Consider the following 24,765-nt stretch of genomic DNA (forward strand, 5'->3'; position numbering starts at 1 on the left):
ACCAACAGTGAAGGGTTTGTTACATGATCTCAATAGCTTGTGGTATGCATAGTTCACCGTTCACAGACTGTTTCACTGCTTTAAGAGCATGATACAAACAGTAGAATTTGTACAATGCGGGTGTATGTGGGCAGGGGCGGAATGTGCCAGAAAACTGGCTCAGGCCCCAATAAAAAATTAGCCCACAGTAGCCAATGGCTATTTGTTCCTTTTGTGACAGTATGTGAAGTACCCGATGAGTTTTTTGGTCAAATTATGTAGTTTAAAGAATATTTTTTTCTGCAACATTGGTCACAACAACTAGCTGCGCAGTGAAGTAACTCATCACGGTGGCCCACTTTGAGCAAAGAAACTGGCCCACGGTAACATGCTGGGACTGCACCCCAGGCGTTGCCCTATTGTTCCATAGCTAGCCCAAGCCTGCTAACAGTCTCGCCACGCATGCTTTCTAGTTATGAAATACAGCAATGCCACAAAAAAACAATATAATAACAGAACCACCTCGTTGCAGGGTGCAGATATGTGGGTAAACACACTCTGCAGAAACACAAGGCAGATAACGAAGGAATCACATCGTCTGACTGATAAACGCGTCAGATAAAAAGGCAGGTGGCGGCCGCCGGCTGCCACTGCAGACATTATCTAGAGCCGTGGCTGCGCAACAAACCCGATGTCACCGCGCGCGCTGAGCGGGAAGCCTGATACCACCGACGTAGCGCAGATCGCGTAGAAATGACAGGCGCCGCCGCGTTAGGTCTGCGACGAGAAGATTATGTCGACGCAAAATAATAATAAAAAAAAGTGTGCTCGCTGGGAAGAGGAGGCCGTTTTGGGGGAGGTTAGCATTTTACCACACACTGCCTCGCCCCTACTCACAGACAAGGGTCTCCTAAACACCCGACGATAACAAAATAATAATAACAAAAGCATCCAATATTACTTTTGAAAATAGACGTGCGCTTAGGTCTGCTTATGAATCGATGGCCTTTATTTGATGATGCGTAGTGTAATGTTTTGGTGCACGGTGAAAAGCTTAACTTTGTATGGGTTTTAAAAACCACTCACGAGCAGGGCGGAATGAACAAGAAATACATACCCCTGTTATATTTCAATAATGCTTGCTGTTAAATAAATAAAGGGAACACCTTTTTTAAAAAATAAAAAAAATATGCCTGTTGTACTATGATAGCGCAACCATGTATTCATTGAGGTGGCCTGTTGTATGCTTTGTATAAAGATTTATAGTCATGGCACACTTTTCTTTGGTGTGCTTTAAACAGCAATGCCAGGGGTTGTTGCTGGAAGAGAGGGGAGTGGGCGAGGGAGGAGGGGGGGGCTGAATATCACCTCCGAGACCCCTCCCTCGGCCCGCTCTGACTATGCACCGTTCCCCTTTTATGAACACATCCGCCTGACAGCAGCAGCGGCGTTTTGATTTCTTCATCGAGTTTGGGGGCCAGATGGCGCTGGAATCATTTACTCCACCTTGTTGTGCTTAATTACGACAATCAACACACTCTTTTCCAAATCAATCATAACACAGTAATTTCATTAGCGTCGCAGCGGGCTGTTGAATTATTAGCGCAATAGCACTTTGCGAACCATTAAACTCTACTTGAACCTTGCCAATGCGCCGGGTGGCACATTACTGTCAGATCCGAGCGTGGCTCCGGTCCATTCAAGCCAAGCCATGCTGCACAAAAACCTGCCTAACACGTACACGACTTACAAAAGAGCTCTAACCAAAGTCACGCCCTTTAACCCCCACCCTCCCCTCCCCTCCCCCACAGTAAGCAAACTCACGCCCCTCCCACCACTTCCCCGTTTAGAAACAATGCGAACCAAGAGGGAGACAAATGTATGGCGTTTTAGTGGCTACGGGCTTTGAGTGCGCCCCCTCTGTCTGTCGAGTTAGCTCCAAGATATTTGAATATATGTAATCCATTCCCCATCAAGTGTTTCAACAGTCAAGTAATTCACCCCATGTGCTCTTTGGGGGTTAAAATAATATCCCCTGACACGCGGTCACGTTTGCTGCTCTTAAAAATGGGCGCTAAGCAGCTACGTCTTCAGTGACCATCAAAAGAGACCATGAGACTAAGCCACGCCCCACCGTGACGGCATATTAAAAAAAAACGCGAGAGGGGGAGGGGGCTGATAACCATTCCTAGGCAAAGGACTCCCCCTCCTGGAAATAGTCACACGGCATTATGTTTAGCAGCGGAAAAGGCCGCCGGTCTGGCCAGTGGGGGAGGGTACGTGTGCACGCTATGTATCCTAACACGCAACGCTACTGCCATCTGCTGGCCGCTGACTGGAGTGCAGGGCGCTATTTCCACCCCCTGCCCTACAATGATAGCCAGTCGGTCTCTTTAAAAGACGTTTGCCGGTGGCTCCTCATACGTCGTTAATTACGTCAGACCCCGTCATGTCAAGAGGTGTCAGGTTCCCAAATACATTAAAAGACAATAACAAAGAGGTAGACCCCCCTTCTGTACCACTAAATCCCCGCCCCTACCAAACTCCCCATTGGTATATAGGTAGACGACCCCCGTTCTTTTTATGACGTGTGATTATTTGTTTCTGTGCACTCTGCATTTGCCTCACACGTAACTCCTTGCGGCCACTTGGGAACAATCCGCACGGGTGTCTTGGTTCAGCGGGAACTATTCTGAGCGCAACATTGTGTATTCTGACTTCTCTGGGTTGCGGAACAGGTTGTAAACGTTGTTGGACAACGGCGCAGGGTTTCTTTCGTTTAATGACACCCATCGAAAAGAAAAGTTGCTTAATCCTTTCATAGAAGCCGCGAGCAACGTTCCCTTTACGGTTTGCGAAACCATGTGCATTTCGTGATTGATTTTTAGCGCGAAAAGTTCGGCGCACAATTGTATAAGATGGACATATACATCAAGTCGAGCTGCAGAGCTATGAGGAAGTATAAAACTGGAGACCACGGAGCGTCTGCAGGCAAATAGCCACTGGGCGCATGGAAACGGCTCGCGCTTGCCAGTTGTGTGCGAATTACGCGGAATGGATTGGCATGGCACAGAAGTTGCACTTTCTCTCCCATACATCACGTCCGTGGGCAACAGTGGCGAAGATTACTCGGTGGCCATCAGTAAAACTACAGCCCATTGCCATGCATGGCTCCAGTGACACACGGTAGGAACATAGGCACACCAGGGGCCACATTACAGAAACTTTGCATCACTGCAAGTGCAAAGTTTGCCCGGTATTAGCACTAGGGAAAAGTTTGCCCTATTTTTAAAAACACTTGGACATATTAGATAACTATTGAACCTAGACGAATGCAGTGTGTCATGTTATAAGCACCAGGGCAAAAATTGCCCTTGGGCAAAAAATGTACATTTTCACTCCATTATTGCACCAGGGCAAAGTTTGCCCTAGTGCTAAGACGCAATGGCATTAGCACAAGGGCAAACGTTGCCCTGGTGAAAAAAATACATTGGAAATGCATCTTTTTTTTGCATTACGGCATTTTTTTCCTTGCACTCGACATGGTGAAATAGTTTTCTAATATGTCCACGTGTTTTTAAAAATAGGGCAAACTTTGCCCTAGTGCTAATACCGTGAAAATTTAGCACTTGCACCGGTGCAAAGTTTCTGTAATCTGGCCCCAGCTGGTCGGATTTGCAAAGCGTTTTCAATGGGCCATCGCGTGCCATTGGCAATTGCGCAGCATTGCAGGCAGCTACCCCCGCGCCCCCCTGAGGAGCGGGCAGACATGCGATGGGCTCATTTGATGCATGTTAATTAACCTGACTTCCCACAAGTGATGTTACTCTGTGTCACTGGGCGAGTTCCGTTATAAAGAGAAAGAAAGAACGAAAGAAAGAATGAAAGAAAAAGAAAGAACGAAAGAAAGAAAGAAAGAAAGAAAGAAAGGATTGGGGTAAAAGAGAACATAATTAAATATTAACTGCATAAGAAACCGCAGTCAAGGGGGTTACGAGAAAAAGAAGGATGAAGAAACAGTTAAGAAAAGAAAAGGACACTCACAACAGGAGGGAGAAAAGGAAAACATAGACACGAGAAAGTGTAATAAAACGAAGTTAAAAAGAATGGGAGGGAAAAAAAGGAAAAAAAGATGCCATGTACCTGAGGTATTGAAAGAAAAAAAAGAATGTAGAAAGGAAGGATTAAGAGAAGGAAGGAAAGAATGAAGGATGGGAGGGAGGTAGGGAGTGATGGAAGAAAGGGAGAAGGAAATCAAGGAAGGAAGGAGTGAACAAATGCAGTGTGAGAGAGGAAAGGAGGGATGGAAGAGAAAAAGGAAGAAAGGACGAGAGATTGGAAGGAAGGAATGCAGGACAAGAGGGAAGGAAGGGAGGAAGGACAAGAGAGAGGACGGACGAAAGAGAGTGGAGAAATTAAGGAAATGAAAGGAAGAAGGAAAGACGGGTGAGAAGAAGGAAGGAAGGAAGGAAGGAAGGAAGGAAGGAAGGAAGGAAGGAAGGAAGGAAGGAAGGAAGGAAGGAAGGAAGGAAGGAAGGAAGGAAGGAAGGAAGGAAGGAAGGAAGGAAGGAAGGAAGGAAGGAAGGAAGGAAGGAAGGAAGGAAGGAAGGAAGGAAGGAAGGAAGGAAGGAAGGAAGGAGCGCGAGAGAGATACAAGGAGAGTAAGACCGGAAAGCCCAGCTTGAGAAAAATACTCACCAGAGCGGCCAGCGGGGGAGTGCGACTGGCAGAGGACAGAAGCGGGGCACTGAATGAACACTCCGACGCGGCAGACTCAAGAAAGCCACAGCTTAAGTGGTACAACTTACTGCAGAAAAAACAACCCTCCTCTACGTGGGGCTGCAATTTCCCAAACTGAGAAGAAGGCATTTCTGAGGTAACCCGAGTTTCGTGGATGTCAGGGGACTCAAAACACGTTGATTAATCGCAGGTATTCCCATCTGTTGGGAGTGGCCCAGAAGTCTCAGGGAATAGCCGGTGTAACCCTGGTGTGGCCACAGTGGAGGCTGTGCAGACAGCGGAGAGGCGAGACAGCCCCGCCCCCACGGCGGGAGCTCGGATTGGTTGGCCGAAGCCTCACCACGACTGCTGCAGGTTCCGCCACCCCCATCCCTCCTCTGCTGCCCATGTGTGCTAAGCAAATATTTACAGAGCCCCTCTGATCGACGAGAGCTTTAAAGCGTGAGCCAATTGGTGGTCTCCTTCATGAAAACCATCTGACCATGTGGCTCCAGGCCACCAATACTTGGGATATATTTTAATCATTCTCTGTTCTTGTGTTTCTGATTGGAATCGGGACTACAACTCCCAGAATGCAGTTATTGTGAATGGAAAGCTTGTCAGGGCGAGCACGGAGTGTGCAGCAGACAATGGCGATAAACGAAGGAGGATGTTGATTCAGAATGTCTTACTGGGCGGGCCAGAGGAAAGAGGGGAGGCAACTGAGATCACGTGACGACACTTTGGCCAATCGAGTGCTTCGTTAGACCCGCTGGTATAATTACGTTATAGTGGGAAGACAGTCCAAAATAAAAACCCACGCGTCCATCTGCAGCCGGTCTCGCGCGGATCACAACGTAACCAGTGCACACAGACAGGCAGTGGGTGGGCGCATTGTAACACACTGAGCTAAACGCGATTTTCCGCTCTCTGAAGCTGTCCAATGTCAAGCGGGAAGATCCTATTCATTCTAGATGTTTTCTGGGGTTTGCAGTCTTCGTCTATAATAGAAAAGCAAAGCCACAGTGTTCACAGAAGAGAGAGAACTCGGTGACCTAGTAAATAAATCTACTTTTTGACTCCCGTTTGATATTGGAACAAAGCTAGACCGCTATCGGTTTTCTTTCGAAATAACTGCACAAAACACACGCTGTACGCAAGGAAGATGGTTATAGAGCTCCACCTAGTGGTGCACCGTGGAGGCACTACACCGTGACGTCCCCCGCAAACCCCTCACCCTTCTCTCTCTGAAAAAAATGGCGACTGTTCTCACAAAACGGTGGCCCTGGTTCACTTCCACTTCGCGGTGATCGGTAGCGGGAAGTAAATCCCTCCCAGTGCATGCCGACGCAAATATGTGGGGGTTGGGGGCGTGTGTGGGGGTTAGGAGGTCCCTCCTTAGTCCCCACAAGGTTACATAGGCATAGTGGGCCGCACAGCTTTTGTAAACATTTTTTTTAAAACACACATCACCATAGATACACATTACAGAACACAGCCATTTTACAGAATGTTGTTTTTATAGTGTTTATGAATGAGAGACCTTGGTCTCTTACAACATAAGCAAGGATTTTATTATTTTATACAAGGATGATGCAGAGCCTGGTCAGGATGAAGCAGAGGTCAAAAGGTTCATTTTATTGTGAAAAATCGCTAAATTCTCCGGCATGAGCCATTGTTTTAGGAAGTGGGTGAACAGCTAAACGGAATCCATGGAAACAGCCTTATTGCGACCATGAAGCGTACAGGCAACTTCACAGGCGGCGACTGAGAACAGTGGAACCATTGGTCCACAATAGCAGGCAACCTGGAAGCCGCATCATCGGAAGTCCCGTGGCAACCTGATGGTATTTACAGAGCATCCCGGCCAGATCATGTATTAGACATCTGTACAAGATGAAGGTGTTCACGTGGCACACACCCCAAACTACGTCTAAAGGCTTAACTCACCGGAACTAATACCTATGCAAGATAAGCACTAAGAATATTTGTAGACAGATTAAACGTGGGAAACAAAATAAACAATGAACAAAAACCTAGATGAAAAGGCAGGTTATCCTTCTGACCTCTCATGGTTCATCACTCTTGCCTTTTCTGCCCCGCTTTCATAGTCTTCCATTGGTTACAAGCTCCACAATGTCTATTGTCTTTTTGCAGTATGAAAAATGAGTGTCACTTTAATATAATTTTAGTTCCAACATTGATCCACAGTAAATTAATAAAATGAGTACCTGATTTTAAATCTCCCTAGGGTATCTCTCTGCGCCTTGTTCATTAATTGCTGTACATGTATCAGAGTGGTCTGCACTGTTTTCGCTGAAGGTTTATTGTACCCATCTTTACCAATACGTAATTTGACTCTACTACATTTTTAACAAGCAATAAAATCCATATTACATAATTGTCCTCAGGAAAAAAAAATCGCCCAGTTCAATAGCAAACACTATAAACTGCACCAATACAATTGGATAGGTGTGGGTGGCAGTGGAAAGCATAGCGCATGGGAGGTGACTTGTGTTGGCGCATCCTGTGGGTCATCGTCGGGTGAGTCGGTCACATCACTGGATGATAGGGTGCGACCCTTACTATATCGCTGGTAATATGGAAGGGGAAGGTATTTAACCCAGCAATTTCATATTGTTGAATGGAAGGTGTCAGAAGAACTTTGCATTCTGGTACTTGTAGTCATACGGCTGTAAGGTGAAAATCAAACTTCAAAGCACATCATTATGCAAATACGAAATTCCTTCAGAGGCACTCTTCAGCCCTGAGATCCCTGCCGAAGTACAGTGGTGACATGATGAGGAAGGAGCTTAAAAATTGTTTGTGTGTAGGAGGTGTATGAAGCACAAACTTAGATAGAAAGCAATGGAATACTGGGCAGGTAGCGGTTGGGTTGAGGTAATGATGGGGTGCTGCACTGTTTGAAAAGCCATGTCTTCTGCTGCACCCTCAGGTGCAGTAGTGAGGGAACCAAACTCATGTCTGCAGGCATGTAGTTTCAGGGTATGGGAGCACAGCAGGGGAATGCCTACCTTTTAGTCATCTGAAATAATGCCTTAATATGTCAGTTTTAAGACTAGGGCTGGGCGAAATTGTTAAATTCTGTTGTGCCTGCCGCAGAAGCAAAATGTGAAAAATTTTAATCAATTTTGCCGGAATCCGCCACTCCGCTACCCCTGCATATCAAAAAGAGCAGCGCAAAGATTCTCGTGCCGCCTTGTGATCCGAAATGAGCCACTCACAGTTTCTCGTGCTGCTGTGTGAACTTAGCATGAATCGAAAAGAGTGGTATGACGTTTCTCGTTCCGCTGCGCGAACTTCGTACCAACGGATAAAAGCAGCACGAAGTTCGTGTCGCTCCGTGAACCTAGTACGAATCGAACAAAAAGCTGCATGAAGTTCCTTGTGCAATAGTGCATACCTATCACGAATCGATCAAAAAAGCTGTGCAATATTGCTCGTGCCACTGCACGAAACCTAGCATGGTTAAAAAACAAGTGTAACGTTTCTTGTGCCACTGTGTAAACCTAACACAAATCGTAAAGAGCAGCATTAGGTTTCTCGTGCAACAACGCAAAACTAGTACAGATCTAAAATAAGCCCACACCAAGTTTCTCGTGTTGCTGGACAAAACTAGCACGGATTGTGAAAAAGCATGAAAAGTTTCTTGAGACACTGCATGAAACTACTACGGAACGAACAAAGACACGCCTGAAGTTTCTCATGCAGCTGCATGAATCTAGTACAGGTTGAAAAAAGACCTGCATGAAGTTTCTCATGTCACGAAACTAGCACAGATCGATAAAAGACTTGCTCAAAGTTTCTTGTGTCACTACACAAATTGCTCCAGAATAGAAAACTGTGCAAAGTTTCTCTTGTCGCTGCATGAAACTAGCATGGATATAAAAAAAAGACCTGTGCGAAGTTTCTCATCACACTGCACAAAACTAACATGGGAACGAACAACACACTCCATGCGAAACCACACAAAATCTGGGCAAAATTTCAGTGGTGACGGAAAAGTAAGGCCGATTTTGCAAGATCAGGTGGAAGCAGCATGCAGTGCACATTCCTCACTATTCGCTTTGTGGGCGAACATTTTGCTCATCACTATTTAAGATGGCCCTTGAAAGTGAAAATTGTGTGTGGGTGGCAAGGTGCACCTTGTTACTTCCCTTATTATGAATTTTATTATCCTCTTAAATTGAGAGACAGTATGAAGGGCTCTAGTCTCAAATTTTGAGAGTTTGCCTACTTGCGGCTGATACCATCCAGAACACACGCAAATCAATTTAAGTACAGAGAAAAAGAAAATAACAATTGAGAAATTAGATGAAGGAGAGTCACTGCCAATCAGAGAGGATGAAGGCAAAAATAAGAAAATGAACTTAAGGTAGCATCAAATTGGATAACAAAACTAGCCTGTATGATATAGGAACCTATTTCAGAGCAGACTGAACAGGAAAAGGGAAGATACATGTAAACTAAACTTGATTAGAAAATTGATCTATTTGAGTTTATTTAATTTGTTCCCTGTATCGTTACTGGCATCACCACAAATCAATGCCCTGATGAAGAGCCAAAGGTTTGAAACATGTGTTTGCAGGTTTGGTAAGATTGTCAGGTTTTGGGGGGAAATAACATGATATACCTTCTATGATGTCCATGAGGGTTTGTTAGGAATCAATCACATAAGCTTGTATTAAAGAAATGAGGAAGCTATTAAAGCAGGGATATCATGTTTAATGGAGTGCCGTTCTAAAGAATGCAAAAATAATTCCTTACTTTTTGAGTCTGTCGGACATGCCCGCAGAATTTTCTTCCTGACAGTTTTCCCTTTAACATCCTTCCTCACGTTTCCTTCAAAGCAGACTACAGCCTGGTTTCCCCGGGCGAGCACAGTAGGCCAAGGACAAGGATTCGAGTTTAGAAACGACTACGGTGCTCAGTCGGCACAGCACAAAAGCATAGTAACATAACTTTACATAGCAGGCTCTGAAGCTAAAACTCACAATCACCCAGAAATGAATTCCATCCCTCCAAATCCCTCGGAGTGAAGACAAGCACTGAGACGAAAAGAAACCTCGGGGCTTTTATTTGATTTCAGATTATGTAAAGTCTGCAATAACCTGCGGGACACTTGCCACGTGACGGCTTTGCACACAAGCCTCGCCAGGGCAAGCTTCCTTCGCATGATCAACAAGCGGTTTTTTAATCAGAAAAATGGGCCAGCATTAAAGGCATTTTTTTTTTTTTTTTATGTTTAAGGCGTGCAACGCTCTTAGAAAAAGACATGTCGTGGAAAAATCACAGCGTTCAGTAGAACAGGTCTATTTCAAAAGCATTTGCGACAATGGTGTAGTATCAAAATCATATCTCCAACATGAGAATTATCTTGTCAAAATTCTTTGAATTATCGAGTTCTTTCCGCCGTGCTTTCGTGGCTTGCAGTCCTTCCAAATACATTTGTTAAGCATTTTCGGGGGTGGAGTCTGCCCCACTCGTTGGTGTAGCCGTGGAAGGAATCTGCAGGGGGGAGAGGGTAAGGTGGACAGAGAGCAGTGCAATATGGTTAAAAGGTTTCAACCACACGGTTAAACACACAACACCACTGAACAGCAGACAAGCAAGAGACGTCAGGCCGGGCTACACCAGACACACGCCCGCCATTAACTAAAGCACTGCTTTGCCACAGAAAGCAAGGCACGGGCCAATTGTACCCATTACAGCCCGCGACCTATCCCTGCCCCTGTCCTCATGTTACCGCGGCTCCTGCAAATGGCCCAGGGAGGCCTGGCTTCTGCAACAGAGCCCTGCAAGCCATTACAGCTGATTGGATTAAAAAGTACTTACCCGGCCTCTCAGAGCTCGTACATCTCCATAATGTATTCTTTGGGCACCAGGCCAACGGCTCCGTTCATCTCTCCAACCCACCAGCCGAACTTGCTGTATTCCTAATGCAAAACAACGCCAGGCATTAACCTTTGGCCGAGCGCAGATAATGCAGTTTGGGGGAAGGGTACGTGGGTGCATGCACGCGCTTACTGTATAGACTCGGCACAGGGAGCAGGCACCTAAAACATGCGCTGTGTTTTCATTTTAAAGGCTTTAACTGCGATGTCTGCGGTGAGGTTGAACATCTCAATAGGCTAATCACTTTGCAAGTCACATGTCAATCACAGCCTTTCATCCTTCGGGGGTTCAATACTTTCAGTACTGACACGTTATTCTAGAAACACCTGCTGTTTGCAGCGTTGCGACAAGGGAACACAGCCGGGCAGGGAACATGTTGGCTGTTCCGACATCAACTCGCAACGAGGGCCTGATTCACAGAAGCGTTTTATAATGGCGAAAACGCTCTGTGAATCAGGCCTTCGCGGTTTTTTTTAACTGCCATGTCGTCAATGGGGCAGCTAACAGAGCTTCCGGGAAAAGCTCTAACACTTGATGGCGACACAGTGACAGAGCCAAGTAACACTGGCCTGCCACACGCGGCTCCCCTACCCCACCCTTCCCTACCCTTCCCTGTTAGTGGACCGCTACTGCATTTCATGGTATTTACGGCTGAAGAAATGAGGCTCCCCGCACGATATTCAGAATAAAGAGCATCGGCTCACAGTGAAGGCATTTAATCGAGCGTCCCAAGCTTCCTCGAGGCGCAGCGCCCAGTAAAATTACTAAAACAAAATGGATGCCACCAGAAGATTTCTGCGTTGTTTCGTCGGTCTTACTTGTATGTTTTTCTAATAACTTAAAGGTGCTCTTTTTCCCACCCTCCTCAAAGGCAGAGTGGGCCCTGGCGGCAGACTAGGCTATAATCCGCAGGCTGGCTAGCACTCTGCGAAGAGTGGCGTGATGGACACTGCACGCATGCATGACTGGAGGAGCTCTGGAAACCACACCTCGTGTTGTGACACTTCTGGAAATACCAGTTGGCCGGTTACAGATGGTCTCCACTGGGCCCAGTTCCTAGCATGTTGAGTTTAACACATCTACTGAACTGCGGTAGGTGCATGGATTCCAGTTACATGGTTGAGGTGGTCCTTGGCGTTGAATGACATCTGCACTGGTTATAGTGGGAGCATCTATCTGGTCGGCAAAATTGCCCTGTTGCTTTCCACTGTGCATTTGCAGTGTCCAAAACCCCATATGCTGCAACTGGAACAAGTGGAAACCCTCAGTGTAGTTTGAAAGGAAGTATTATATAAGTATTTTGAACGTGCTAATAACCTATGTCAGTGCATTGCTATTTTTGAAACTGACATCTATATTTCAACACTGAGTGCACTTCCAGTGTACACCCAGTACCCCAAAGCGGAGCACACAGACACACCCACCTCCACCCAATGCCTCACAGCTGAGCACATTTTAACATCTATTGCTATTAAATGCCCCAAAGTGCAGCCCACGGGCATACCCACCTCTACCCAGCAACAGAGTACAGTCAATCCACCACCTACCTCCACCACCCAACACTCCACAGCAGAGCACAGAATCACACCCACACCCATCCAAAGCCACCGCAGCAGGGCACGCAGTGACACGCTTCTCCGCTCAATGCCTCGGAGAGGAGCACACAGTCACACGCAGTTACACCTGACCCACCTCCACCCAAACCGCCCACAAAATGGAGCGCAGTCACACCCACCACCTCACATCGGAACACCCGTTCATACCTTTTTCCGCACAGCGGGGCACACAGTCCAACCCTCCTCTCGCACTTCCTCACAGAGGAGCACACAGTCACAGCCAACTGCCCTCAAAGACTTAAAGGGAGGAAAACAATAACACTAATTTCCACTAACAGTGAAGCACACAGTCACACCCACTTCCTCTCAATGCTTCCCAGTGGAGATAACAGTCACACTCAGCTCCACTGACAGTGAAGCGCTGAGCCATTCCCCCTTCCACTGAAAGTGATGCACCAAGTTACACCCACCTCCACTGACAGTGGATCATACCATCATACTCATCTCCACTGACAGCGAAGCACACAGTCACCCATCTCTCTCAGTGACTCAAAGTGGGGTACACAGTCACACCCACTGCCACTAGTCGCACACACTTCCACCCAACTGCCCAGATCAGAGAACACAATCACACCCATGCCCTGTGACTGAGAAGCACACAGTCACACCTAGCCCCTTCCCCTTAGAGCACCTAGTCACTTCCATGCTTCTGCCCCTCAGTGTTTTGACATTATCTGTAGCCAGAGCATCACTGGGCATTGCATACTTTTCCGACCAGCAAGCAGTTTATTTTGAGAAGAAGCACAACACATGAGTCTGATTTACAAAGCGTTTTTGAAAGCTATTGCGCCATTGTAAAACACCTTTGTAAATTACACCCCACGACTCTTTTAGGTTAAAAAACACTTTTAAGAAAAGGTAGACTACACCCTTTTACACATTTCTAGATGGCCTGGTCACTAGCTTCTGCAACCTTTGGCTCCCAGATGTGTTTGGACTACCATTCCCATCCGGCCTGTACAGCATAGTCAATGTCAGGAGATCATGGGAGTTGTAGTCCGAAACATCTGGAGAGCCACAGGTTGCAGACCCGTAACCATGCACAGGCATATGCGTTTTGGGATATTTAGTGAACTGCCCTGCAATGCTACATGCGGGGAGTGGTGGGCCGGGGGCGGGGAGGGGCATGGGGGTTGGAGGTTAGTTTCTATTTGCATACATTCAGGAGTTGACTGCACCTCTTGCTTTTTTCTGCTGGACATATGTAGACCAATATCAATAGAACTGGATTCAGTCGAAACCATGCAATATCAATAGAACTGGATTCAGTAGAAACCATTCAATATCAATAGAACTGGATTCAGTAGAAACCATTAGCAGATGCACAGCTTAAGGGCCCGATTAACATGGGAACGTTTTATTCTTTGCAAATCAGACCCTAAATGTCCACAGGGTAAAAGTATACAAAGAAAAATGCGCTTGAAGGAACAATGCGCATTGGCAACGTTGCCCGAAAACAAAATCGGGATGTTTCTTGCCGGATTCTGCCCGCTTCTAAGTGCTAAATATGACCTAATTGCAGTGGCTCTTGTTTCGAATAGTTGGCTGCTTAAGGCGGCCAGTAGCCTTTTGGAATTGATATATGAGTTGGAAGAAAAAGAGGACATTGTAAAATAATATTTGGCAAGATTCACTGCGCTCTATTGCTGCAAACACGAGAATGCGCACACGCCCACGAGCCTTATTAGGAAGGAAGCCCCGCCCACAGTGCCTGATTGCCAGGCAGATGTAGCGCTTGGCCGCAGACCACAAACTTCAAACACTGGAAGTGTCCGGAGACAAGGAAGCGAGGCCCTTCTGCTGCCCACGGGAGCGGCTGCCAGGGCAATAAAAGTGCAGGGGCGCCAGCAGCGCCTCCCTCCAAGAGAAGATGCTGGGCGGCCTCTCACTGGCTGAGCAGGGCTTGCGCCCCGCCCCCGCTCCCCCCCACCCCAGGAGAAGCTCCGCTCCATAAATCCTCCCAGGAACCAGCAACGCCTGATGTATTTTAAGTGCAACATGAGGCTTATTAAAGCACTGCCATGCGTCCCAAAGATCGCTGCTACCAGTTCGAACCCAAGGAATTTGTCATGCAAACATGTGTGTCTGACTCAGCACTTACACATGTAAGTTTAATTCACCGCTATTGCCGCAGCCTGTTATGAAACCCAGCATGTTTATAATGATTGGACTAGGTTAGGGAAGGCAGGGTGAGTTGTCAATGTTTTACAAAGCCCCGCAGACTACAGACCTGTTATTTAGCAGCCAAACATGTGCAATGCGGGATTTCCCAAGCAGTTCCATGCCACGCGCACAGTCTTTCTTGAACTTAAGGGTTTCGATTTTATCGTTATGAATGGTGAACTACCAGTCCCAGAATGCAACGGGGGAAAAGACATCGGGCATGAAGAACACATGGGACAACTTGAAAACTATGCGGCACGCCAGTGAAAATGGCACGTGCTCTGCAGACTACCCCAGACACTGAACGTACGCACAGTAACACAATGTCATTACAGGAGTCGGTGTATGCCCTGGGGTAAAGGTACTCGTCATTTTGTACTGGTTTTACCTTACTAGTGCGTTCTGACCGTCCTGCCACCATTTGACTGTGGTTAAAAGATTGGAAGACCGCCAAACAGCAGATCCCCCAAGCAAATGCATGATGGGGAACGTGGAAATTAGGTGAGAAATACCCACATTTTTAGAGAGAACGTGCCTCTCATACAAAATAATTTGTACTTGTTAAACGGTATCCTAAGCGACACTAAAACAAATACATAAAACAGGTTTAATGCAGCGCGAGTTTCGAACACGAGGAGGAGCAGTGCCGATTTCGTCCGCTGGAGGCGCCCGTGTCTGCAACTTGCCCACACATCTGAAATCCGAGAGCAGCCGCCGACGGCATTTCTCTTTCCGGTTCTATTAAACTTGGACCCCTGAAACTCCACGGCTGGGGGAAGTAAACACATCTGTCACCGGTAAATGTGTTCGGCGTTTCTTACGGGGAACGGGCGCTGCGTCCAGAAAACAGGCGAGATGGCCTGGGCCGAAGTGGCTGCGGCCCGCATCTGGCATAGCTCACCGCCCGCAGCTCCTAACCTGATCTGAAGCGCAGGCACAGCGAGTGACTGTGCTCCAGGAGGACTGATACAATAATGAAGCGTCCTTTAATCGGCAGGAAACCATTGCAGTCAATTTGCAAGAAATATTGCATCCCTTTGTACGACGTGTAATTATTTCCTATTAATCATGTGCTATAAAGCTGCATTATGTTATCACTAGGAATAGGCTTGCAGCCTGCTCCTGACAGCGTGCGGTGATTACTAGCCCAGTGCCACGCTTTAACCAGGCAGAAAGACCAAGAGGTGCTCGAGGACTTCAGGTCACATCCGAAAACATGGGAGCCCATGTGGCTTCTCCGTCAGATTATTGACTTGCGGACCAGAAGATCTGCTTTATAATCCCGGCTGCCCCATTGTGCCGGTTATGTGTGGTCCTGGGCACATCTCTTTGTTGCTCCTCAATTCGGTAATGTAGTAGAACTGACAAGTTTACAAACATGCTGGGCACCAACGAGAACTGCTCTAGAAAACCTGTGGCTGTGGCTCTCCAAATGTTTGGACCACAACTCCTATGATCCCTCACCATTGGCTAGGCTAGCTATGGTTGATGGTAGTTGTAGTCCAAAACTTCAGACAAACCAATATTTGCAGGGTCTAATCTCATGAGCCTCAAATTGGGGTAGCAAGTAGCTTCTTGTAGGCCATGGCCACTGCTTTAAAGCCCTGTGATGTAACTGATTGGAACAACTGATCTCTTTATTAAAAGTAAATATGTTTTTGCCTTTTTTTTTAATACTGGGCTGATTGTGCTTGTTTTCAGGCATCGTGTCTGACCATGCCGCAGCCTCAAGTTTTCAATAAAAAATTGTCCGAGATCATACAATGGTCGTTCATGGAGGAGGTCAAAGATGGATTCCTGAGGGCGGAAGGGGGTTGTCATGTCACTTCCACTCTGCTGTCCTCTATGATTTTGCTGAAGTGATGATACTGTCAATCAAGCTTCTTCGGCCGCAAGCCTTAAAGCACCTCAGACATTCAGCGCCTAGTGCTGTGCTGATGAAACAATTCTAAAATGCCAACCTCAATACTAATTAATAAAAATATGACCTGAATGTTTTCTCCCGAAAACTCACGGAAGTAGTTGTTGGTAAGTACAAAGACCCGGATAGTGGACTGGCCTCTTGTAAACCTCTCTACTCACTGATCTCAAACCATTTCATGCAGTTCTGAAGTTACATGCCCTGGCAGCCAATCAGATTGCTCTATTCAGCATTGCTTGCTTTGTAGCAGTTGATGCACTGACGCTAATTTAACTGTGTCTAAATAGACTAAACAGGCACCATGTCAGTAAGGATAAACCCCTAAACAGGAACACGTGCGCAGTACGTTAGATGGGGAATCCCCCTTTCACACCAATGGCAGAACAGCACACGAAGGGCCTGATTCATGGAATATTTGCCCGGTTCAAAGTGACTTTGCACTGCTGATTCATGGAACCGCGCAAAGTGTATTTTTGCCGTGCAAAGTCAGCGCGTAGTCATTTTTGCAGTACAAAATGACTTTGCACGGCAAAAATACACTTTGCACGGTTCCATGAACCAGAGTTTGTGTCGGCAGTGCAAAGTCACTTTTCAGCAATGCAAATTCACTTTGAACCAGGCAAATAATCCCTGAATCGGACCCTAAGACTATGCTGCACGGAGCATAACCTGCCATCATTGAGGCGGGGAAGTTTTTCATTAGGCGAGAATGCCACATGGTGTGGTTTCCTACCGTGTGCATAAGAGCAGCTATGAGCCGGGTCTGTGGCTCAGTGAACTAATGCATCCGCTTGAGGAATCTGTGTTGACCTTTTTGTCACAGGTTCGAGTTCTGGCACGTTCATCCTTCTGAGATGGGTAAAATGAATGCCATTGAGTAGGTTAAAAACCTCTGATATCTGTCTCTCATGCCGAGCTACGCGTGTGGGGGGTGATAATGCACTCCACAAATGCCCCCGTTAGTCTGTTATGTAAATAGTTGTGTACGGGCAGGCATGCACACCCGTCCTTTTTGTGCGCTTATGATTCTTTGTAATTTGGCATATGGAGGTAAGGTAGCCATACAGTCACGTGTTCGATGTTACCACTACTTTACTCTGTCCCACGGGTAACAAGGAATACGATGGAGGAACAGGAAGAGCTATGTGCCATCAGTGTCCCCATCTACCTTTCCTTCAGTCTAAACAACTGCCTCATTTTTGGACTGAACAAAATGCCCAATCAGCTTCACACCCACTCAGGGGCTTCAACTAGCTCCGAGTTTACGCTAGCGTGATATTCAAGACACTATACCCATTCTACAGGCGCCTCATTATCACAGCTGCACAGCAGGTCAATTTCCAAAGTTCACAGATTCATCCCGCTTACACTGTCTGCTCCAAAGAAGGCCGCCTACTTACTCACTGCCCTGCATTCAAACTAATAAAGGCCAAGATAACCTGGCACTGGAAATAAGAATTACCCAGTCCCTTATGCTGTCCGGGTAACTCTCAAGACACATCCATTCTGGCTTCCAGACACCTACACAGCACATTGGTCTCCCACGTGCCCCTTTTTGTTCCCCCAAGGCGTCACTGCCTTCACCAGTTCCTCTCCTGAAGCTATTGTAAGTTTCCTCCACCAGACCCAAGCCATGCAATGTATTGTTGCTGTAAGAGCACCTGCTCCCTACATGCACACATCCTAGCTTGCTGTTGCAGCCCCTCTCAACAATGAGTGTGGTGCTGCTGCGCCAGCCTCCACGGTCGCTTGGTGATGCTGCGCCACCATACTGCTATTAAGCTTGCAGGGAGCGAGGTACATGCAAGGGGACATGAGAACATGTTTGCATTTCATGTTCTACTCACAAATTGTGTGGTTTAGTATGCTCGTCCTTTTTGCATAGACTTGCATAATAGCCTGGCAGTTAAGGGGTTAAAGCCAGCACTTTGTACGTGCCTGTTTCAGTGCAGTCTTTCACCAGGTGCAATCCTTCCGCAGATGTAGCTAGAATATTACGGATGAGCTCTCACCACCAATGTGTAGAGTGGTAACAAGCGCGTCCTATGCATGCCAAAAATGGACCTGCCTGTGTGCAACCCGGTCTGATAGGATAGATACGAGGAGGGCAACGTCTACAACCTGGACATCTATCGGTGTCATGCAATTGCTTCCTCCAAAAATGCTCAATCTGGTAAAATCTGTCTGAAAAATTAGTATATTGGTAAAAACCTTAAAGCAAATTAATTTTAAATATCTACAATACAATAATAAAATAAGGTATTTGGCAGGGGAATCATACAGAGCAACACTTCCTTTGTTGAAAAGCCCAGCAGCATTTTGGGTGTAAAATACACCTTTCTGGCTACAGAAACTGCTAGCACAATCTCTATTCTTTGTCCATCAAGAAAGGTGCCCAGAAACAGGGGAAAAAGAAAGTTTACAGAATGTTCATCCGGAGGGGGGCACACCACAGGGGGTTAAACAAGCATGCAAGAAAGGAGCAGCTCAGATGCTGGACTGCAAGTAGCAGCGGTAAAAGGGGTCTCCTCACGACCCTTGGGGAAAACGAAACAAAAATAAACTACCAAAGTAGAAAAAAGTGGCACGATTATTCAAATGAACAAAAAAAATAAAAGTATACAAATAATATAGATTTGTAGTTATTAAAAAGGAAATAGCCTGTTGGAATTAACTCAAATGAAGTTTGTTTAATAATAAAGGACCATTTGAATGCAACTCTACTGCAATTTAATGCCTAATGGCCGATTCATGGAAATTTGAGCAGAAACCCTTCAGGGTTCGCGTGCCGATAAGGACACTGCGCGCAGATAAAAAAAATATACATCCTACGTATTCATGGAATTTACTGCGCAAAGTAACCATATTCACAAGCCGCGCCCGGAATGCCACCGACACACCCCCACGCAAAGCAAAAACAGCCAGGACAGCTACCTTTGTGTGCTGCCCCAGCACAAACAACTCACCCTTCAAACAGTGTGTGGGGTCCCCCACAAGCAGGCCTGCATCTCGAGGACCCTGCGCAGGGACCCACGTAACTGTATCCGACTCTATACCGCAATAACATGCGTATGAAAAATCATAACTTGGTTGAAATCTAAAAAAATCTGCGTACAAACCCCTATAAACTGTTCCTACACCCTGCTCCACTGCATAGGCATATCCCTAAATTGGATCGGAACCCCGGTTGCGTACATGCTCCCTGAAATCTGACATGCAAACCCACCTACGCACTGCGATTCCTATGCGCAAGAGTACTTATGCCTGCCTTTCTGACGTATAGTATGAAGAACTTGTTTGGCCATTTCCCGGCTAAGAGGTTGCGCTATCAAATCCATGAACACGTCTCAAACAACCATTTTTTTGCAAGTTCTTCCTCTTGTTTGGTGTTCTGCCCCCTTCCCAGCACTCTGCACAAGCCAAGACCATGGTCCGCGTGGAGTCTCGCGCAAGACCCTCGATGGCTTGCAGAGATGTGCCGAGCCTGCACAAGCTCCACGCAAGTCCAGGAAATGTACTGCACATTCGATTCCATGAGCCGACAATGCTAATTTGCGCGCTGTTTGGCACGCAAGTACCCTATTTCCCACACAAATATTTCCATGAATTGGGCCCTAAATATTTCATGCACATGTTATATTTGTATGTGTATTTGTTGATATTTGTAGACAATACGAAGAAAACGGAAGAGAAGATGAAAGTCAAAAGGTAGAAGGGAGACCGATAGGAGGGAGAAGAAGACACAGGAATGGGTAGGGAGCGAGAAGAGTCGACTGATAGCAGAGTTATAGATGGAGCAAAGATAAGCCAAGCAAACCGCTATCTCCCAAGGCTGTTGTTACGGTCAGCCTCTGCCAACCTGCTGGACGTACCCCGTTTCCTTAAGGCCTGAGCTGGAACTGTTCTTTTTCGGTGTTGGCCCCCACCATGTGGATTGCCCTTCTGGCTTTTATGAGAGAGATTCCGGATCATTTAAGCATTCGTAAAGTCCTTGAGACCGTTTTGTTTTAAGAAGGGTGTGGGGCTGATTGTTCCCTTTTGCCTGGTTCCCGCTCTTAACAAATCATTTTGCATTACATTACAAAGAGGTGTGGAACGAGATGGGGGAACACCAAGCAAGAGGGCAGGACTATAGTTAAGATGAGAGAAGGTAATTTAGGCTTTTTTCATTTTTTCCGTTTAAGCTTTTGAAGTAAGCCAATTATACTGCAAAACTGTTGCTATCATTATGTGGCAAGCTATTTATGAAAATAAGGTTATAATTAGATGTGCAAAAAACTTCATACCACTGCGCACAACAATCATTAGAAAATTAACACAGATGCCAGATGATATTATCAGAGCAAGAAATTATTTATTTTCATGCATTAATGTAAACTGGTCCTCAACCTCGACTTTCACTGCTGCTTCGCCAAATTCATCACTATAATCGTGAGGGCATTTAACAAGGTCTTCACGGCCCATAACTCCCAACACGGCCCAAGGGCATGGTCTATAAAGCTATTTTGCTTTAAAAAAATGCAAGAGAAAAAAAAAGAAGACAATCTGCCTGGTGTAGTTGATGGGAACTGGCTAGTTTACAGCAACCATATACAAACGAGATGAGGAAGGCGGGGCATAGCTTTCTGAGACGGACACGTATGCCAGGTGTGAACTGGCAAAGACTGCAAGCAGCAAGGGGTAGATGGCCACCCCTCATCCTAACAAAGTAGGGGGCGGATGATTTATGTTCCTGGACCGTGTTGGTCAGATGTGGCTTGGGTGAGTAAGAGAGTGGCGCTGGCAGGGGGGGCCTCTGCCTCCACCCTAAGAAGGTAAGGAGTGGGCTGTTTTTGTTTCCCGGACTGTGTTTGTGCGGCCTGGCGAGGAGCGGAGTGGTGCTTGTATGGGGGCCTCTGCCCCAGTGGTGTATTTAGGCTTTATACTGCCCTAGGCCCAAATAAGTGCATGTGCCTCCCAACTTTACTCCACCTCTGCCAGACTCTGCACCTTCACCAGATTCCGCCCCATCAACAAACTCTGTCTGGGATTGTCCAAACTGCACCCCTTCACCTCCATTTTGCCCACCATGTTGTCTCCATAACATTATAAAGACGTTTTTAAGGTTGTAGGGATTAGAAAGTTATTGTTTCCTCACTATTAATTCAAGCCTGTCATCTTCTATGTTATGATAGTTGAAAGAGTGTTTTCAGATCTCTGCTGCCCAAGATTTGGAGAAGGCAGTGTGCTCTACAGTTGAGTGCACTAGAGGTAATAGTTATGGCTAATTGTCTACTTTCGGTTAAGCCTGAAAACAATCTTTTAGAGGAAGTGATAAGAACATAAGCTGTCTGCCAACTGGACACAAGTGAGAGAAGGGTGGAACGAGGAATGTTGGTTTCAATGCTAATATCTGGTTTCTCTCACATATTGCCTGCTGTCTCTCTATGAGAAACACCTAGACTGGTCTGTAATATTAATGCAACATAACTACATTTCGACTTCCGGCCTTGTCAAGTAGTAAAGTTTACATATGAAATATATGCAAGTGGTACAGGCACATCTTATACAAGTTTTGAAAAGAAAGAACTCAACCCCCTTCTCATGGTTACAGCTCTGGTATTGGCAGTGGGAAAAATGGCAATAAGGCAGGTTACCTGCTGCAGTCGATATATCTCCAATCCCTTGGGGTAGAACGCCATTAAAATATGGCAAAATCACAAGTGAAGTTTGTAAACTCTGCCTGGGCATAAAAACCTCAGTAGAGTAAAGACAGTCGGAGAAGGTTCTTGGAATCCTTGGCTGTCCTTTCTCACGGTGGAGTAATGGATAATGGTGACCCTGAACGTTCATGTGTGGGAAGCATCAGCGTTCCTCGTAGCTGCACAATGCAGGCACCTTTTATCACTAATGAAGTGGTAATACTGTTTACATAATTGCTGTTTGTGCTATTGTCCAAAATACCTAACACTCCAAGAGTAGAATTGAGCAACGAGTCCGGCAGTCCAGCACAATATTTTATTTGTGGGTGTGGTTTGGGCTATAGGTCTTGCCAGCTTGTGTTTAAGGTAATTTAAAATGTTTGTTAACTCCGTAGAGTTGGTTGGACTGTACAATACATAGGAACATTTTGGGATTTGTGGGTAAGATATAGATGTCCTGCTGTTGTTTGAAGTACTGTTCCACAGTAAAAGTACTACCTTGCATTTAAAATATAATCAATGTAAAGATTACTTATAAGCATCACAGTTATGCATTGTGTGACATACTTTTTAGTTGGTTCTCCTGGTAGTACCGAGTGTGCAGCAGAATGTCATGAAAGACGCATGATAAATCCAGCAGGGGTGCCATTTGCCTGCTTAGCACTGAGCAGCTTCTGCAAAGATGGCTGAATGGATATCTTTGTGGAACACATTTACAGCTGTGAAACAGTGTGTACCTTTGGGACACAGTTTTTGCTCTCACCCTTCTATGGCGTTGGCTATCCTTTCACAGGTTTCTTGATGCACTTGCGCATTCAGATTTACTCTTCGCCATTTTAACTTCTCTATGATCTATTTCATGCTTGCACCATTTTGGCGGCCACTGACCTCTGAAATGTGGGGCCGGGGAGGGAAATTAGTGCTTGCTTCGCAACATCATTTTAGTGCCACCTGTGGGAACTCTGTCCTTGACCTTTTGCCCCCTGCATGCTTTTAATATTGTAAAATGATACATCATTTTTAACCTTTACATTTCTGAAGTGAAACCACTCCTTCTTGCAATGATAAAAAAAATATCATGTTGTGTATTTGAATAAAAAAGTGATTGCTGAATACGGTGTATTTGTGTATTGATTACAAAGAACTCCAAAGATAATGTGAAGTGGCACTACAAAAAAAGAGGTTTTGGCTGTTTTGCATATAAAAGATCATTTTGGGAAGATAAGAATGACCAAAGAGCTTTATATCTATCATAAATGTCTCTGAGAGGTGTATGACTGAATCGCTAAATACCTAAATCAAGCTGGATTTAGTACGTGTTTCCTTTTTTTGTATTAAAAAAAAGTCGACTTAATAATAAAGCTTTTGCAAATATCAAGCATATTTACACATTTGAACAAAGTATACAAATGAATGGGTCCAAAGGACGTTATGCTCAACGATACACTCCCAGACAAAAACAAACGAATTGGCCTCTGCATATATACACAAAGAATCACTCTTCAGTGCGCCCGCAGTCTTTTCGGATCTGACATGAGAGGAGGACGTGCAACTACAACACTGCCAGCCAGTACCCCCCTCTAAAATAACAGAAAGCCGTGAGTCGATGTGACCATTTCAGCGGTTGGAACCATTTTTTGATGATGTACACCTCCACTGTGAGGATTACACAGAGACAAGCCCACATGGTTTTTGCAGTAGCTCCACAGTTAAGACATCAGTCTACCCTGAACCTCGTCCTGATGAAGGCCGTGTTTAAAGACGGGGCACACTTAGCCCTCTGAAAAACGGCTGAAACACCTGGTGTAGACCCACTACTCCCTTAAGCTATAGCTTATTCAGACTGTTCACACAAGCAAAATATTCATCTGTGTTACTATTTTTGTCTTACATGTTTTTAGAAGTATATGTTAAATCTGCACACATTGTTATGTGAATCTGTTAACAAACTCCATTTGTTTTTTGGTCTATGTTATACACACACTATTAGGAGTTCGTTCCAAAAGGTTTTGGTTCAGTGTGTGTTTCAAAAAAACTTTTCTCCTTGTTCAGGTGTAGCCAACCTGTTTGTGATGTCTTTTTTCTGAATCATTTATTCTGAATATAAAAACAAGTGTTTTTTTATCTCTACTAGACAGTAGCGAAGAGTGATTCTTTGTGTATATATGCAGAGGCCAATTCGTTTGTTTTTGTCTGGGAGTGTATCGTTGAGCATAAGGTCCTTTGGACCTATTCATTTGTATACTTTGTTCTAATTTACCCCCCTGGGTAGAATAGGTCCCCAACCAGGAGCCCTATTTTTGCATCTATTTACACATTTGGCCATAAAAGACTTTAGCTGTAATGATTTCAAACAGCTCACAATTACTTTCAGTATTGTGGATCAACCGGACTCAGGGAAACAAAATAGGCGTTATAGTTTACAAAAATGACAAGCAATACATTGAAAATAAACTGCAATAAAATGACGCTCCTCTAGAAATCTGCCGCCCTAGGCCTGGGCCTAGTCAGCCTTGTTTTAAATACATCTATGCTCTGCCCCCATTTGAGTAAATATTCGGCCAAATTTCGGCTGAAAACCGGCCATTCGGCTTTCGGCTGAATAGTTACTCGTATACTTACTCGAAACCGAAGTTCAATACACCCCTATCGCAGACACACCAGTTTACGCCTGCAGCTGTTTCCAGACGTTCCCATACATAGACGCTCTAGAGTTTGTTTGGGAGCCACAGGTGATTTTCCAGTTTCTTTCAGATGCAAGCTTTTGCAG

The 24,765-nt window shown here is 45.7% G+C and overlaps 1 protein-coding gene across 1 annotated transcript in view; it reads right to left on the bottom strand.

Annotated features, from left to right (window-relative positions):
* Positions 1-9,779: 9,779 nt before the first annotated feature.
* Positions 9,780-24,765, bottom strand: part of SKAP2 (src kinase associated phosphoprotein 2) — an 846,051-nt gene continuing 831,065 nt past the window's right edge. The window contains exons 12-13 of the mRNA XM_069648220.1: positions 10,555-10,655; positions 9,780-10,227 (exon numbers count right to left, since the gene is read on the bottom strand). Of these exons, the coding sequence (XP_069504321.1) occupies positions 10,563-10,655 (93 nt within the window). The 3' untranslated portion in view covers positions 9,780-10,227; positions 10,555-10,562. The remainder of the gene's footprint in view (positions 10,228-10,554; positions 10,656-24,765) is intronic.

This window comes from Ambystoma mexicanum, chromosome 2q, assembly GCF_040938575.1.
Source record: "Ambystoma mexicanum isolate Mex_15411 chromosome 2q, UKY_AmexF1_1, whole genome shotgun sequence".
Classification (NCBI taxonomy): domain Eukaryota; kingdom Metazoa; phylum Chordata; class Amphibia; order Caudata; family Ambystomatidae; genus Ambystoma; species Ambystoma mexicanum.